General features: G+C 44.9%; 1 protein-coding gene across 1 annotated transcript in view; it reads left to right on the top strand.

Moving 5' to 3' along the window:
- Nucleotides 1-2,234: 2,234 nt before the first annotated feature.
- Nucleotides 2,235-15,063, top strand: part of SVOP (SV2 related protein homolog (rat)) — a 63,327-nt gene continuing 50,498 nt past the window's right edge. Inside the window, exon 1 of the mRNA XM_012650222.1 lies at nt 2,235-2,644. Coding sequence (XP_012505676.1) covers nt 2,610-2,644 — 35 coding nt within the window. The 5' untranslated portion in view covers nt 2,235-2,609. The remainder of the gene's footprint in view (nt 2,645-15,063) is intronic.

The following is a 15,063-nucleotide window of genomic DNA, read 5'->3' as shown; positions in this document are numbered from 1 at the left end:
CAGATCTCCCCCTCCTAGTCCACTCAGACTCACATGCCAATCTCCTCTGGAAACACCCTCCCAGAGACACTAAAAAATAATGCCTTACCAGTTCTCTAGGTATTCCTTAATCCAGTCAAGTTGACGCTTAAAATTAACCATCACAACAGGTAACACTTTTTATGTCTTTGTTATGTGGCAGAAAAGATGTGTAGTCCTCTACCTACAATTTATCCTTGATCCTCACACTACCCTATGAAGTTGGAATGGTTGTGTATCCCTGTATTTCTGATTAGGAAACTCAGGCACAGAAAGTTAGGTAACCTGCTCAAGGTCACCCAGCTAGGAAGAGATGGAGCTTGGAAGGGAGTCCACAGGGTTGGTCCTGGTCTGACAACTCCAGTTCCAGGCCACGAACTCCTTCTCTCCAAGGGAACTTGAGTGAGTCTCTGTGGAACCTCCGAAAATCCTGATTTAGGCACGTGAGTAGAACCTGAAATGGGATGATAAGGGGACTAATTAGGATGAGCCCACTGAATATTCATGGAGCCCTAGAGAACCCCACCTGGCTCCAAGGATTGAGAAGAAAAGGAGGGGTTGTTTGTGCAAGAGCCTTTGGAGACATAAAAATCCACCATTGAGAAGGTATCAGAATGCCCAACCCTCTTTCCCTGTTATGCAATGTGGCCACTGACAAGCATTTGGATTGGATGTCTTTAGGTTAGTGTCCACCCCCTGAACTAATCAGCTATGGCCAGGAATCACGTGACACCAAATGAGGTGCACAGCAGGGATGGGGCAAATTTCTTTAAAGCGTAGATGGGACAACCTGTGATTGACTTTCCAGTCCGAGGTCAGAAGTAGCCATGAATAAGTTCAAACTATCATTGTGACAGGCACATAGCTGTTGCTCCATTAATATTTGCTAGATAAATAATGAATTGGAATTTTGGTACCACTGTATGATTGGTTTTGCCAATATTCATTTAAAGTTATCAAATGTTTCAATAATTCAAATTTTTCCTACTACACACAATGGATGGTTTCTTTTGAGACTCTGAAAGATAGCTTAGCACTTAAGGATGTAGGCTGTGGAGACAGACTGCCTGGGTTTTAATTCCAGGTCAACTTTCTCCTTTCTGGGTGACCTTGTGCAAATAACTTACCTTTCTCTGAGCCTTGTTTCCTCATCTGTAAAATGAGGATAAAAATCTGCTTCACAGGATTGTGGCAAAAATCAAGGTGAACAATGTGGGTCAGGTGCATATTTGGGTGCCCGGCACACACTTGACTTTGGATTTTCAAGTCCTTTTTCAGACTTGATGTGAGATTGTGCTATGTGTTTGCTGTGAGATTGCTTCCGGTTCTCAGATAGTTTCCTTGCACCCTCTTCCAACTCCCCCCTCCACTTTGTCAACAATTAAAGAAAAAAAAAGTTTCCCTTTTCCTTTATGTCCATGTGAGTCTCCATTCAATCATAATTTTCATACTTCTTGCCGGTTGCCATCATGGGTCACCTTTGTAGTTTTCTGTCATATAACTTCTATTCTTTTCTCTTCATTCGTTTGCACTAGATCAGAGATTTTACTCCAGTTTGCTGGGGAGCTTTTAAAAAATACCCAGGCTGTGCCTCCCCCCATCCAGAGGGTTGGGTTCAATTGGTCTGTGAAGGAGCCAGGTGATTCTTATGTGCAGCCTGAATTGAGAACTATTCATTGAACAAATATTTATTGAGGCCTTCTAGGTGCCAGGCACTGTTCTCGGGACTTACATACATCAGTGAAACCTCATGGAGCTTAAGTTCTAAAGGGAGGAGCAGAAATTCTAGTGGCAGGAGGACCAGGGGGACCACTGAATGAGACAGGGAGGATCTTGAAGGCAGGGACTTGAACTTACTCATCTTTGATTTCCCAGAGTCAGGGCTGTAGAAATCACACAGTCATGCTTGTCGAATGAATGAATGAGTGATGTTTGGCCTTCTCATACTTAACTTGCATTTTTTTTCTTGATTCATTTCACTAGACCTTCAGCTCTAGGACAATGACATGTCAAATTTGTCCTGCCACACCCCCTCAGTGCCTATTACAGTGGCTGGCACACACAGTAGGTGCTTCGTAAACAGTACTTAAATGCATGAATACATTTAAAAAAATGCATACCTGTATTTGTCATAGCAGCCTGGGGTTCAAGGATATTTATGCTGATATCATTCATGAATCCCTACAAGTAAACATTTGGAGAGGCGTCGTCAACCCAAGGATGCTCATTGGTACCCCGACAGCCATTTCACAGGCTGGCGTGCCCTATAAGCATCCCGGTAAAGCACCGCCAGCCACGCAGAGCCTGTAAACTCCTCTAAGCAGAAGGGCCCTCCCCGCCCCCTCTCCCCGCGCAGCTTGCTCTGCCCTCCGCCTCCTCCTCTCCGCCCACTCTCGCCGCGGTCTCCTGGTGGCGGCGGCTTTGTCTCGTGGGCTGGTCCCCAGCGGCTTCCTCCCCCGAACAGCTGCTGCCCGAGGGAGGAAGTGGCGCGGGAGCTGTCCAGCATCCCGGTGCTGAAACCGCCGAGGGCTCGCTTTGCGCCGCTACCATGTAAGGGCCATGAAAAGGGCTCGTCCTGGCGCAGCGCGGACATGGAGGAGGACTTATTCCAGCTCAGGCAGCTGCCGTGAGTGTCATGGGGGCGAGAGAGAGGCGAGCAGGCTTTCTTTTAAAAAACGGAAACCTGCAAGGGGAGGCGGGTGGGGGGCATCTCTGCGTGGCTTCTTGAATTTAATGGCAACTGTTTCAGAAGAAGAAATTAGGCCTGGAGGAAACAAGCCATTTTCCTTCCCCATTAGCCCAGCCTGTGTGTCTCCGACTCAGTTTAATTTTTTTTTTCAGATCTGTCAGGACCTTATGGGGAGCCCCGGGGGTCATGCTTTCCCTTTTAATTGCTCTCAATCCTAAGGGGATTTTGAGGTCTATGCTTTAAGAAAGCATTAGCTGCTGTTTTGATATGTGGATGCAATGACACCGGTCCTTTCCAGCCCTTCTTCTGTGCTGTGAAATCCCTAATTCTTCTGCAAGGTCTTTTGGAAGGGAATGATACCGATGTTGCAAACTGGTTTCTAAAAAGCTGGGATTCCTTCCTAGAGGACAGGCTTGGGCAAAGTCCTGTTGTTTATGAAGTGTGTGAATGAGAGGGCTGTGCACGGTGGCTGAAACCTCTTGCCTGCTTCTGAATGAAAGGTTTTTGTAACAGCTAGCTGGAGTGAGACTCACCGTCGGAACATCAGAAATACACTCCTTTGAGGATGGGGAATTTTTTAAGAGATATCCTATTTGCTCTGAGAATCTTAGGGGAATATAACCAAGCGATGGAAAGGACAGGGGCCTTGTAGGGGGGCTTACAGATTTTTTCCTACCACAAGTAGTTGGTGATTTGTTAAGCAAATTCCAAGTGTATGAGAGGGAGCATTAAAAAGAACATTTCTGGTTGTTATTTTATTTATTTTTAGAATCACTAGCCATTTGGATGGTAAAAGTAGGTTCACTTTAAAGGATTAATTATTGTTAGTATGTATGTATTTTCTTGACTTAAAAAATGGTGTTTTTTTTCCCCTCTAAGCTACTGAGGAATTCTCCCAAGTGACTTTTAGTGTGACTGATACAGTTCTCTGAGGCTCTGAGTACTGAAGGGGATTGTAATAGTTATTTCTCAATTAGCGTAAAATTAATTTTTATTTTTAAATTTTAATTAATTTAAAATTTGCTTTTAAGCTTTCACTAATTGATCCTCAAATAGCATATCTTATTATGTAATACAGCATTATTTCACAAATGCTAAAGGATGCAGAGTTGTAACATCTGGAGGTTGATGTATTAGTACATAAAATGTAAATGTCTGATTGCAAATTTCTCGAGGAAAACATATCACTGTCATTGAAAATAAAGATGATAAAAAAATCAAACTATTAGCCCCAAATTACAAATAATTCAAAACCAGAAATATGAAATCTGTTACTCAGAATAAGACTACCTATTGGAACTGCAGTTTTTCTGGGATAAATTTTCCGATAATGTCAGAGCATGTCAACTTTGCAAAAGATTCATTTACATTTAATCTGCTAATATGTAGACCAGACATTATCATGACAATTCCTTCCTTAATTTAAAAAAGATAAAAATAGGAAGAGGTTTTTACTTATTTAAATTTAAAAATTAATTCAGTTTTTTATATGAATGTAATGTACCAATAAATAAAGATAAATAAATTCCAAAGAAAAGCACAAGAATAAAAAGTTAGCCTCCTTCCTTTCAAATCCCAGTCTTATTCCCCAGAGTTAAGTTTATTGATTATTCTTTCTGATGTTTTATAGACGTAAATACATATATTATCTATTAGAGAGGCCAAATTGTGTACTGGTTAGGTACATTGGCTCTTGAATCAGACAGACTTGGGTTCAAATCCTGACTCTGCCACCTCCTTGCTGTGTGACTTTATGTAAGTGACTTAACCTTTCTGAGACTTAGTTTCTCTAACTATAAAATGAGGATGATAAAGTTGATTTATAGGGTTATTGTGAAGATCAAATGAGATAATGTGTGCTAAATTCTTGGCAGGCACAAAGCACTCAATGCATATTAGTTATTATTATTATAACTACATCTGAAAAAATCATTTATAAAAATAAAATACGTAGGTTCATGATGCTGGACTCCCCAAAATTATAATCTGTGGCCCCCCCAAACTACATTTGAATGGATTTAAAATTAGCCTTGAAATGTGTTGACCTCAATTTCTAAAAAAGAGTAAGCTAAAAGGAATGGCCACATGAATCTGAGTGGGTTACAAATCACGACTTGGATGTTTTTAAACCACACCCTGCGTATATTATGCACAGATTGCAGGCAGCAGATTTCCTGAGAAAATTATGGTTAAAAAAAATTCAGAGTGCCTTGTAGAGGGTTGGCAAGAGTGGACTTAGGAGTAGGCTCAGTCCTGTGGGAGACCAAGTGTTAGTAGATTATAAGCCACTAAGTAGTTTACAAGGGGCTAAAAGGGTGAAGGTGTCTAAGAAAACAGCCCTTCCTTGCACTTGGTGGCACCTTTGCACAGCTCTGGGATGGTTTGCTTGAGACCACAAACAACCCTTGTTTTTCACCTGCTGTTTACTTAGGGACAGCACGTGTACAGGAGATTCAGGGGTCTAGGATTTTGCATCCTAGTTCTGCCTTATTGTGAGACCTTGTGCAAGTTAGACTTTTCTAGGGATCTCCTTTCTAGGATGATTTCTTTATCTTTTTTTTGTTGAGGAGAAGGAAAGAGGAGTTTGTTAATTTTCGGGCAAATGAGGAGGCTGGCAGATTCCTGTCTCCAAGTACCAACGTCCTTAGGATGATTTCTTGAAAGCAAGTTTACAGACTCCATTGATTCATTGCTTCATTCATTCATTCATTCACTAATTTATTTTAACACCATCCTAGGTACAAAGAATTTGACAACTGAGTAAGGTAGAATGGTTATTGACCTTAAGGAACTCACAATCTAGAGCTGTAACATCCAATATGGTAGCCACTAGCTCCATGTGGCTATTTAAATTTAAAGTTAAATTATTTTCAATTGTGTAATTTGGGTATGAAATAATTTATACAGTATAATTTACAATATAAAATATGTAAAATTCTAAAACTCTGTCCTTCAGTCACATTAACCACATTTCAAATGCTAAATAAGCTACGTGTGGCTAGTGGCTACCATATTGGACAGCATAGGTCTCGAACATTTCCATAATTGCAGAAAATTCTGTTGGATGGCACTGATCTGATGGGAGAGGTGGGTATTGAACACATCATTGCAGAAATAATTACGAGAATTATCTTAAGTGCCATCAAGAACCAGTGCAGTGTGAGGGGTCTAGTTCTAGATGGGTGAGGGGGTGGATCAGGGATGGCTTCCCCAAGGAGGCACCATTTGAGCTGAGCCCATGGAGGTGTGTAGGAGTCATCCAAGAAAAAAAGACAGGATGAGGAGCACTCCAGGGAGAGGGAATTGTATAAGTAAAAGCCCTGAATAGGAAAAAAGCTTGGTATGTCTCAAAATTAGCCAGTGGAGCATCATGAACAAGTAGCTCAAGGGAAAACTGCAGAGGACAGCAGGGACCGGGCCATACAGGGCCTCATAGTATGTGTCAAAGGGTTGGGACTCCACCCTGCATTTGTTGAATACACTCTCTATCTCCTTTTTAAGAAACCCTGTCTTTTAAGATTGAGGTTAAGTCCATTCCTTTGATGAATCTTCCCCTGACTTCTGCTGGGCTTAATCAATAGCAGAGGTAAGAATGTGGGATCTGAGTCAGGCAGACCTGACTGAGTTCAAACTCTGGCTCTACCACTTACTATCTGGTGGCCTCAAGCCAGTGGCTTCATCTCCCCAAGGCTGGGTGCTCATCTGCAAGGTCGGGGCAGTGATACTATCTGCACGGCAGGGCTGTCATAAGCATCAGGGAGATAATCACTGGGCAGCTCTCAGCACAGTGCCTGGCTCTGAGTAAGGGCTCAGTTAATGGTGCTGGTGTCTTCCTCGACTCTGGATTTGTGTCCCTTATCCTCCAACTTGTTCAGGTAGTGAAGCACCTGGAAGCCACTATGGCTTCCTTTGCAGAACACTAGCAGAATGTCTGGTTTTGATGTGAAAGCATGTGTCTGAACTTGAACTCTTCATCTTTCCTCCACCTGCACCTCTCTCAACCTCGCCCATCTCAATTGATGGCAACTCCATTCATCCTATTTGGGCCAGAAACTCTGGAGTCAACTTAGACTCCTCTTCCTCTTGCATTTCACTTTTGATCCGTCAGGAAATCTTATTGGCCCTGCCTTTAAGCTACATCCAGCCTCCAGCCACTTTTCTCCACTTCTACCGCAATGCCCTGGCTCAAGTCTCCATCCTCTCACATCAGGGTTGGTTGTAGTGGTCTCTGTGCTGGTCTCCCCCTTCCTGCCCTTGTCGCCCCACAGCCCATGCTCAACCCAGCAGCCAGAGGGATTCTTTAAAAGTCAGATCATGTCCTTCCTCTGCTCAAGACCTTCCGATGGCTCCTATGTGACCTCATCTCTTCCATTCTCCCACCCATTCATGCTGCTGCAGCCACTCTGGTCTCCCTGCTGTTCCTCAAACATAGCAGGCAGGCTCCTGCCTCAGGATCCACTGCTCCTTCTGCCTAGAAAGCTTTTCTCCAAGATATCTGCTTTATCTTCATCAAGTCTCAAATGCCACATCCTTCCCAAAGTCTACCTGGTCGCTCTCTTTAAAATTGCAGCCCTCTCTCACATCGATTAGGATGGCTACCATTGAAAAAAATCCCCCCAAACCAAAATAACAAGTGTTGACGAGGATGTGGAGAAATTAGAACTTTCCTACACTGTTGGTGGAATATAAAATGGTGTAGCCACTATGAAAAACATTATGCAGTTCCTCATAAAAATAAAAATAAAATTGGCCCAGCGTGGTGGCTCACGCCTATAATCCAGCACTTTGGGAGGGAGGCCGAGGTGGGAAGATTGCTTGAAGCCAGGAGTTCGAGACCAGCCTGGGCAACATAGAGAGACTCCATCTCTTCAAAAAATTAAAACATTAGCCAGGTGCGGTGGTGTATACCTGTAGTCCCAGCTACTTGGGAGACTGAGGCAGGAGGATTCCTTGAGCCCAGGAGTTTGAGGCTGTAGTGAGGTGTGATCAGGCCACAGTACTCCAGTCTGGGTGACAAAGCGATACCCTGTCTCTAAAAAATAAAAATAAATAAATAAAAATAAAATTTCCTTATGATTTAGCAATTCCACTTCTGGTTATACACCCCAAAAAATTGAAAGCAAGGTGCTGAAGAGATGTCCCCATGCCCATGTTTATAGTGTCATTATTCACAATAGCCGAAACATGGCAACAACCCCTGTCACGGGCAGATGAAGAGATAAGCAAAACGCGGCATATCCATACAATGGACTATTATTCAGCCTTCAAAAGGAAGGAAATTCTGACACCTGTTATACCATGGATGCACCTTGAGGACATTATGCTAAGTAAAACAAGCCAGTCACAAAAAGGAGAATATTAATACTACCTAGAGTAGTCAAATTCATAGAGGCAGAAAGTAAAATGGTGGTTGCCAGGGGCTGGGGGGGAGAGAAAATGGGGAGTAGTGTTGAACGGGTACAGAATTTAAGTTTTGCAAGAAATGAGTAGAGTTCTGCAGATGGATCATGGTGATGGTCGCACGACAACGTGAATGTACTTCGTGACACCAAACCGCACACTTGAAAATGGTTAAGGTGGTGAATTTGATGTTATGCATATTTTACCACCATTGAAAAAAACCTACAGCCTTCTTCCAACCCTCCAGTACCACAATCTCCTTTGTCTTTTTTCCATAGCATGTATCACCTTCTAATACACCCTATAATTTACTTATCTATTATTTCACGTCTGTCTTCTCTCATGAGAGTGAAATCTTCACAAGGGTAGGATCTGATGTTCCCTGGGACTACAGGTGTATGCCACCACACCTGGCTAATTTTTCTATGTTTTGTAGAGATGGAGTCTCGCTCTTGCTCAGGCTGGTCTTGAACTCTTGGCCTCCAGCCTTCCTACCACCTTGGCCTCCCAAAGTGCTAGGATTACTGCCCGGCCTTAAAACAATTAACAAAAATGTTTTAAAATTGATGAATAAAAATTGTATCTATCTATGATATACGGTATATTGTTTTGAAATATGTGCATATTGTGAAATGGCTCTATCAAGCTAATTAACATACGCATTATCTCGCATACTTATTTTTGTGTGTGCTGAAAGTGCTTAAAATCTACTTTCTTTGCAATTTGCAAGGATACGATGCTGTTCATTGTTATTAACTGCAGTCACCACATCGTGCAATAGATCCCTTGGATTGTTGAGCTGAAATTTTGTGCTTTTTGACCAATGTCTCCCCGTTTCCCCCAGCCCTTGCCAAGCCCCTGGTAACCACCATTCTGTTCTCTGCTTCCATGAGTTTGACTTTTTAAGATTCCACATATGAGTGAGATCATGTGGCATTTGTCTTCCTCTGCCTGGCTTATTTCACTTAACATGATGTCCTCCAGGTTCATCCACGTGGTAGCAGATGAGACGATTTCCTTCTGTTTTTGGGCTGAGTGGTGTTCCGTTGTGTACCACTCCATACCACGCCTTCTTTATGCATTCATCTGTTGATGGACACTTAGATTGATTCCACGTTATGGCCATTGTGAATAGTGCTGAAATGATTATACGACTTTTGTTCTTGACATTGTCCCAGGTAAACTCTTTGGGCCCACGTCAAGCCTGGTAAGGATTAGTGTTTGAGTTCTAGAGGAACGAGAAGTAGGTTCTGGCTCCTCGAACTGAGACCTCTGCAGAGACAAAGGACAGGGCTAATTGGGAAAGGTCCTCGTGAGACATCCTGATGGCTCTCATCCCCCACACTCCATGTGGGAAAAGGAGACGGAGGGTCCTTGGCCAAGGAGGAGACATAGTGTTTCATTGTCACCCACCTCAGGCAAAAAGTAGGGAGTTATTGTAATAGCCTGGGGATCCTCAAAGATAACCCACTGAAGGCTTTAAAACCTCAAGCTCAAAGCTGCACACACCCCTTCATTTCTTTTTGTTTCTTTGTTTTTTTGTTTTTTCTTTGTTGCCTCTGCAAGAGTGCAGTGGTGGGATCGTAGCTCACTGCAACCTCAAACTCTTGGGCTCAAGCAATCCTCTTGCTTTAGCTTCCCAAGTAGCTGGGACCACAGGTGCACCACCACGCCTGGCCAAGTTTTGTATTTTTTGTTGAGATAAGGTCTCTAACTCCTGGCCTCAAGTGATTCTCCCACTGCCTCGGCCTCCCAAAGTGCTGGGATTACAGGCTGAGCCTGTAAACACATTTACGTTTTATACCAGCCAGTCTCGCCTCTGACGGATGTTTCAATGAGTTAAGGGGACCAGTCTGGAGGCCAAAGAAAGAAAGTGTCCTTGTAAGGACACTTTTGTTTGTGTGGCCTTGGGTCTTCAGGAGGATGGTTTCGGGGCCAGCTGGCCTAGACAATGGCTTGGCAGCCCCAGTCTAACTCTTCCCTGGGCTGTCTAAAAGAATTATGCAGATTTGCATGCAAATCATTGTGTGATCTTGGGCAATTCATTTGACTTCCTTGAGACACAAGGGGTGCCTGGGTCACCTTTAAGGGCATTTTTGGTTCTAACAGACTGTAATTCTCAGCTCTCTGGATGGGTGTGTGTGGCACAATCCTTATCGTGGTGGTCTTGGTGTGAATATTAATAGCATCTCATTCACTCTTAGCACAGGCTTTCTCAACTTTGACACTATTCACATTTTAGACCAAATAATACTTTGTCGTAGGGGGCGTCCTATGCATCAGGGTGTTTAAGCAGCATCCCTGGCCTCCTCTGTCCACCAGACGTCACAACCAGTTGTGACTATCAGAACTGTCTCTGGCCAGGCACGGTGGCTCATGCCTGTAATCCTAGCTGGGAGGCCAACATGGGAGGATCGCTTGAGGCCAGGAGTTTGCCACCAGCCTGAGCAAGAACGAGACCCCATCTCTACAAAGAATAGAAAAAATTAGCCAGACGTGGTGGCGCACACCTGTAGTCCCAGCTACTTGGGAGGCTGAGGCAAGAGGATCGCTCGAGCCCAGGAGTTTGAGGTTGCTGTGAGCTAGGCTGATGCCACGGCACTCTGGCCCAGGCAACAGAGTAAGACTCTGTCTCAAACAAAACAAAACAAAAACCTGTCTCTAGACATTGCGGATGTAACTGTTGGGGCTAAATCACCCAGGGTTGGGAACCACTGCTCTAAAAAGTTCTACTTTAGACTATAAATTATTTGGTGACTCTATTTCTAGAGCATCCTGGGATCTCTCTTTAAACCCCACTTCCCTAACTTTAGTCGTGTTGGACCCCCGGGACACATTCGCTTAGCAATGTATGCACCTTCCACAATCTTCAATGCACCTTTGGTAAAAAGCCTCCAGGTTCCATGAAGGCAAGAATTCAGTTCGACACAGAGAAGGTCCTCACTGCATGGAGGTCGAGTGAATGAGTGAAAAAATAAGTCACAAAGACAAACTCCCTGGAAAGTGGTAGCCTGGGCCTTTTGTTCCTCCGATAGGTAGAGTTGCCCATCCCCCTCCACCGCAGCCATGTCAGAGAACGATTAAGTGGGTGGCTCCCTCCTCAAGCTGACCGGGGTTCAGATCCTAACTTTCCTGCTACCTCGATAGGTAACCTTGGGCAAGTTACTTTCCTTCTTTAAGCTTCAGTTCCATCATCTGTAAAGTGGGAATAAAATGGCACAGAGCAGAAGGGTTCCTTGAGATGGTGCTCATAAGGTGCTTAACAGAGCTACCAGCACCGAGTAGGGCTTCATGAATGTTAACTATTATTTATGTTCTCTTATTACCTTTTGTCCAGAATATAAGCTAGTGGCCCCACTATACAGGGAACAAGCTCATTGCTATTCAGGTCGATGAGGGTGGCAGGAAAATGCAAATAAATAAAATCTACAAAAGACTAAAATTTCCATTTAATTATAGACTTCTAGACATTCAAGAATGGAAAGAACATCAAAGATCATCACATCCAACCCCTCACACCCTATTTCCCCAAGGCAGGGCAGGAGGGTATCAAGCGGTGACTTTCAAACTACTGTGGCCACTATTAATATCTTATTAAAATTCAGATTCCTGGGCCCCGGCTCTGCAGAGGTGCAAAAGCATTCGGTCTGGAGTGTGGCTCAGGAATCAGCATTTTAATCAGTGCCCTAGGAGTGTTCTTGGCCTCAGTTACAGAAACATTGGCTGCTAGGTTAAGATCATGGGTTTTGGAACAGTTTGGGCCAGGGTCCTAGTGCACCATACGCTGTCTAGGGGATGGGGACCCCTCAGTGTAGCGTCTCTCAGCTTGAGTTTACTTGGCTGTGAGCTGGAGATATTAATAACACATCTCTCTTGGGATTGCCGGAGGCGTTATATAAGACAGTTTATAACACTCGGGCTTGGACCTGGCCCGCAGCAGTGATGCACAGATATTAAATATCATACTCCTAAACCAATCACATGGACACCTGCCTCTCCCGCAATGCCTCTCGTGAAGGGGAGCCCATGTGCCCCTAAAACAGCCTTTTTCACCTCCAGCCTTCTCTGCTTGAGAAGGCTTCTCTTTATAGTGAGCTGACATCTGCTTCCTTCTTCCTGATACTCAGAAGTTCAAGCTCTGTTCTCAAGGTCCAAGTTGAACAAGCACCTTCTTTCATAGGCCAGAACCTCAACTATTAGAAGACGTAAACCCATCCCCCCTGGGCGGAGTCTTCCCCCGTTATACAGATTGGGGAGCTCCCCAGGTCTTGTCTCCAAGGAGACAAAGCAAGTCCAGGTGGTAGTGACCTTGGCAGTTTCTGCTGCTCCGAGTGCACAGCGTCTAACCCCATTTGTTGGTAGGTTGTCAGGCCCCAGAGAAGCCCGGTGCTGCAGGGCCCAGCCATCTGGGACACAGCCGAGGAGCTGCCAGCTGTCAGTGTCCTTGACTGACTTCCCCAAACAAGGTGGACCCTTGTTACAACCGGCCCTTTGCTGGTTAGCCTTGCAGATGTGTCTCCCTAGGAAGAAGTCTTCCTGTACTAGTTGGAAGCATGGGGGCGGTGGGGAGAGAGACTGATATTTAACAAAAGCCTCAGCTCTCTCCTTGCTGCAACCCCCTAACCCAACCCACCATCACCTCTCGCCCACTGGTCGCGCAGCCTCCTCTCTAGCCATCTTTCTGTATTAATCATGCCTCTGATTTTCTGTATTCTGGTGTTTTGACATCCTGGGGCCTTGTTGATCCCGCCCAGAATTAATTAATTCCCAGAGATAGCCAACAGCTCGCCGGCCAGTGTTCCTTTCATGTACAAACCAACCAACGCAGAGGCTCACGTCCCCAGTGGCCTGCTTTAACAGGCTCTCCCGGTGCTCTCAGACTCAGGGCCACAGTCACCTGCCCTAATCACCCCAGAACCAGGCACTAGACAACGAGGGACGGCCCCTCTGCCTGGAGTCTGATGAAATGATTCAAACCAGCCAACCCTAGCCCTGCTCACGCCGACTCGCCTGTTTCTTCCCACAGAAACCACAATAAAGGTTCTTGCTCTCATTTCTCTCCCTTCTCTCTTGAAAACCACAATTTGCCCCCTCCCTCTGCCTCCTGACTTCCCCGGGTGGCCCCCAGGTGTGGCTTGCTCTTCTTGGATCCGTCAGTACAGCAGAGTGTATCTCTTCAGAGATACAGTGGTCTGCTGAGCTCTTGGCCTTGCCCTACCTAAATAATAATAAACCTATGTTTTGAAATACTTTGCACCATGGATTGCTCCTCTTGCAGGGGAATGTTCCTGGGTGACCTTCTCGAAACTCAACTCTGATCATCTTCCACCCTCTCGCTGCCACTTGAAACCCTTCCATGGCATCCCGGCGGTCTCAGGATGACACTCAAGGCCCTCACTCTGGTCTCTGGAGCTTGGCACGATCCAGCCTGTCTCCGACCTCCACCCCTTGGTCCTGCCTCCTGGCCTTAGCGGGTCTCTCGACCCTCCCCCGATCCGCATGTGCGTGTGACTGTCCTTGTTCCCTTGACCTCAGCCTTCCGGGGGAGGTCTTCTCTGACCACTCCCCTCTCTACTGCTTCCTTATGTTTGCTTCCTTCTCAAGGTACATTTCATCTGCAAATGTGCAATGATGTACTTGTTTACTTGAATATGAACAATCTCCCCAGACTACAGCATCTGCTTCATGAGGGCGGGGACCATGTCAATTTCACCCCTCATCGTGACCCAGCATTGAGACACAGTCAGCCTTCCATAAACGCTCATGCCTGGAATTCCAGCACTTTGGGAGGCTGAAGCGGGAGGATTGCTTGAGGCCAGGAGTTTGAGACCAGCCTGAGCAAGAGCGAGACCCCCATCTCTACAAAAATATTTAAAAGTTAGCCAGACATAGTGGCGTGCACCTGTAGTCCCAGCTACTCAGGAGGCTGAGGCAGGAGGATCTCTTGAGTAGAGTTTGAGGTTGCAGTGAGCTATGATTGTGCCACCGCACTCTACCCAGGCGACAGAGCCAGACCATGTCTCAAAACAAAAAAAACAAAAAAAACAAAAAAACGCTTATTGAAATACTGAATGATTGTGCTTGACTCTCCCAGATGCCCTCTGCAGGTTGACTCCTTTAATCTCCATGGTAACCCTGCCAAAGTAGGAATTACCGGCTCCATTTTATAAGAGAGGACACTGAGACTCAGAGAGGTGCAGTCACCTACCCAGAAGAGCCACACAGCTGCTGAATAGCGTGGGTGGGGATTCACAGCCCGGTCAGTCTGTTTGCGAGAGGGGTGCTCTCTTCTTTCCTGTGGACAGACCACCTGGCTTTGCGCAGGGCTCCCGAATACCACTGGGAGATAATCACAGTTCCACGTGAGCTTCCTTTTCGGTCTGATAGATTCAGGAACTCAAGGGCTAAAAGTCCAGAAGCTCAGATGAAAAGAGACAAAACTTCCTTAAAATACCCTCGTCAAGTCACAGGCCCTAATTTAAGGCACTGAGGTAAATTATATGATGGTACAAACAAGCTCTTTAAGTTGACAGCTATTTCCTCAAGCTCTTCTCCTCCTTAAATAGCAAAATTATATAAAACAAATGTTCCCTGCTATTTCAGTAAATTACATGCTATATATATATGTATACAACAAATGGTGAGAGGTTGTGAGCCAGCCTGTTTTGAAGCCTTCATATATTTAACATATGCCATTGCTATTTTCTTTTTCTTTCATATGACATTTTTTTTTTTTTTCCCTTTCTGAAATCTTGGCTCATGCAGTTGATAAATACTTTTAGGAACCCGACTGATTCAAAACGTGGCCGGGCTTTCTGAGTACTGTGCAATTAAATGTCAAAGGTCCCTCTTTATCTCTGTTTTAAAGCAAACTTTAATAAACAAAGGTGCCCTAGCTTCTAGTGCTTTGCCAGAGAAGAAATGCGAACAGATTCTCGCTTAAAACTGCAGGGAGG

Source organism: Propithecus coquereli, unplaced genomic scaffold (genome assembly GCF_000956105.1).
Source record: "Propithecus coquereli isolate 6110/MARCELLA unplaced genomic scaffold, Pcoq_1.0 Scaffold314, whole genome shotgun sequence".
NCBI lineage: Eukaryota > Metazoa > Chordata > Mammalia > Primates > Indriidae > Propithecus > Propithecus coquereli.
This window is presented reverse-complemented; position numbering and strand designations above follow the sequence as displayed.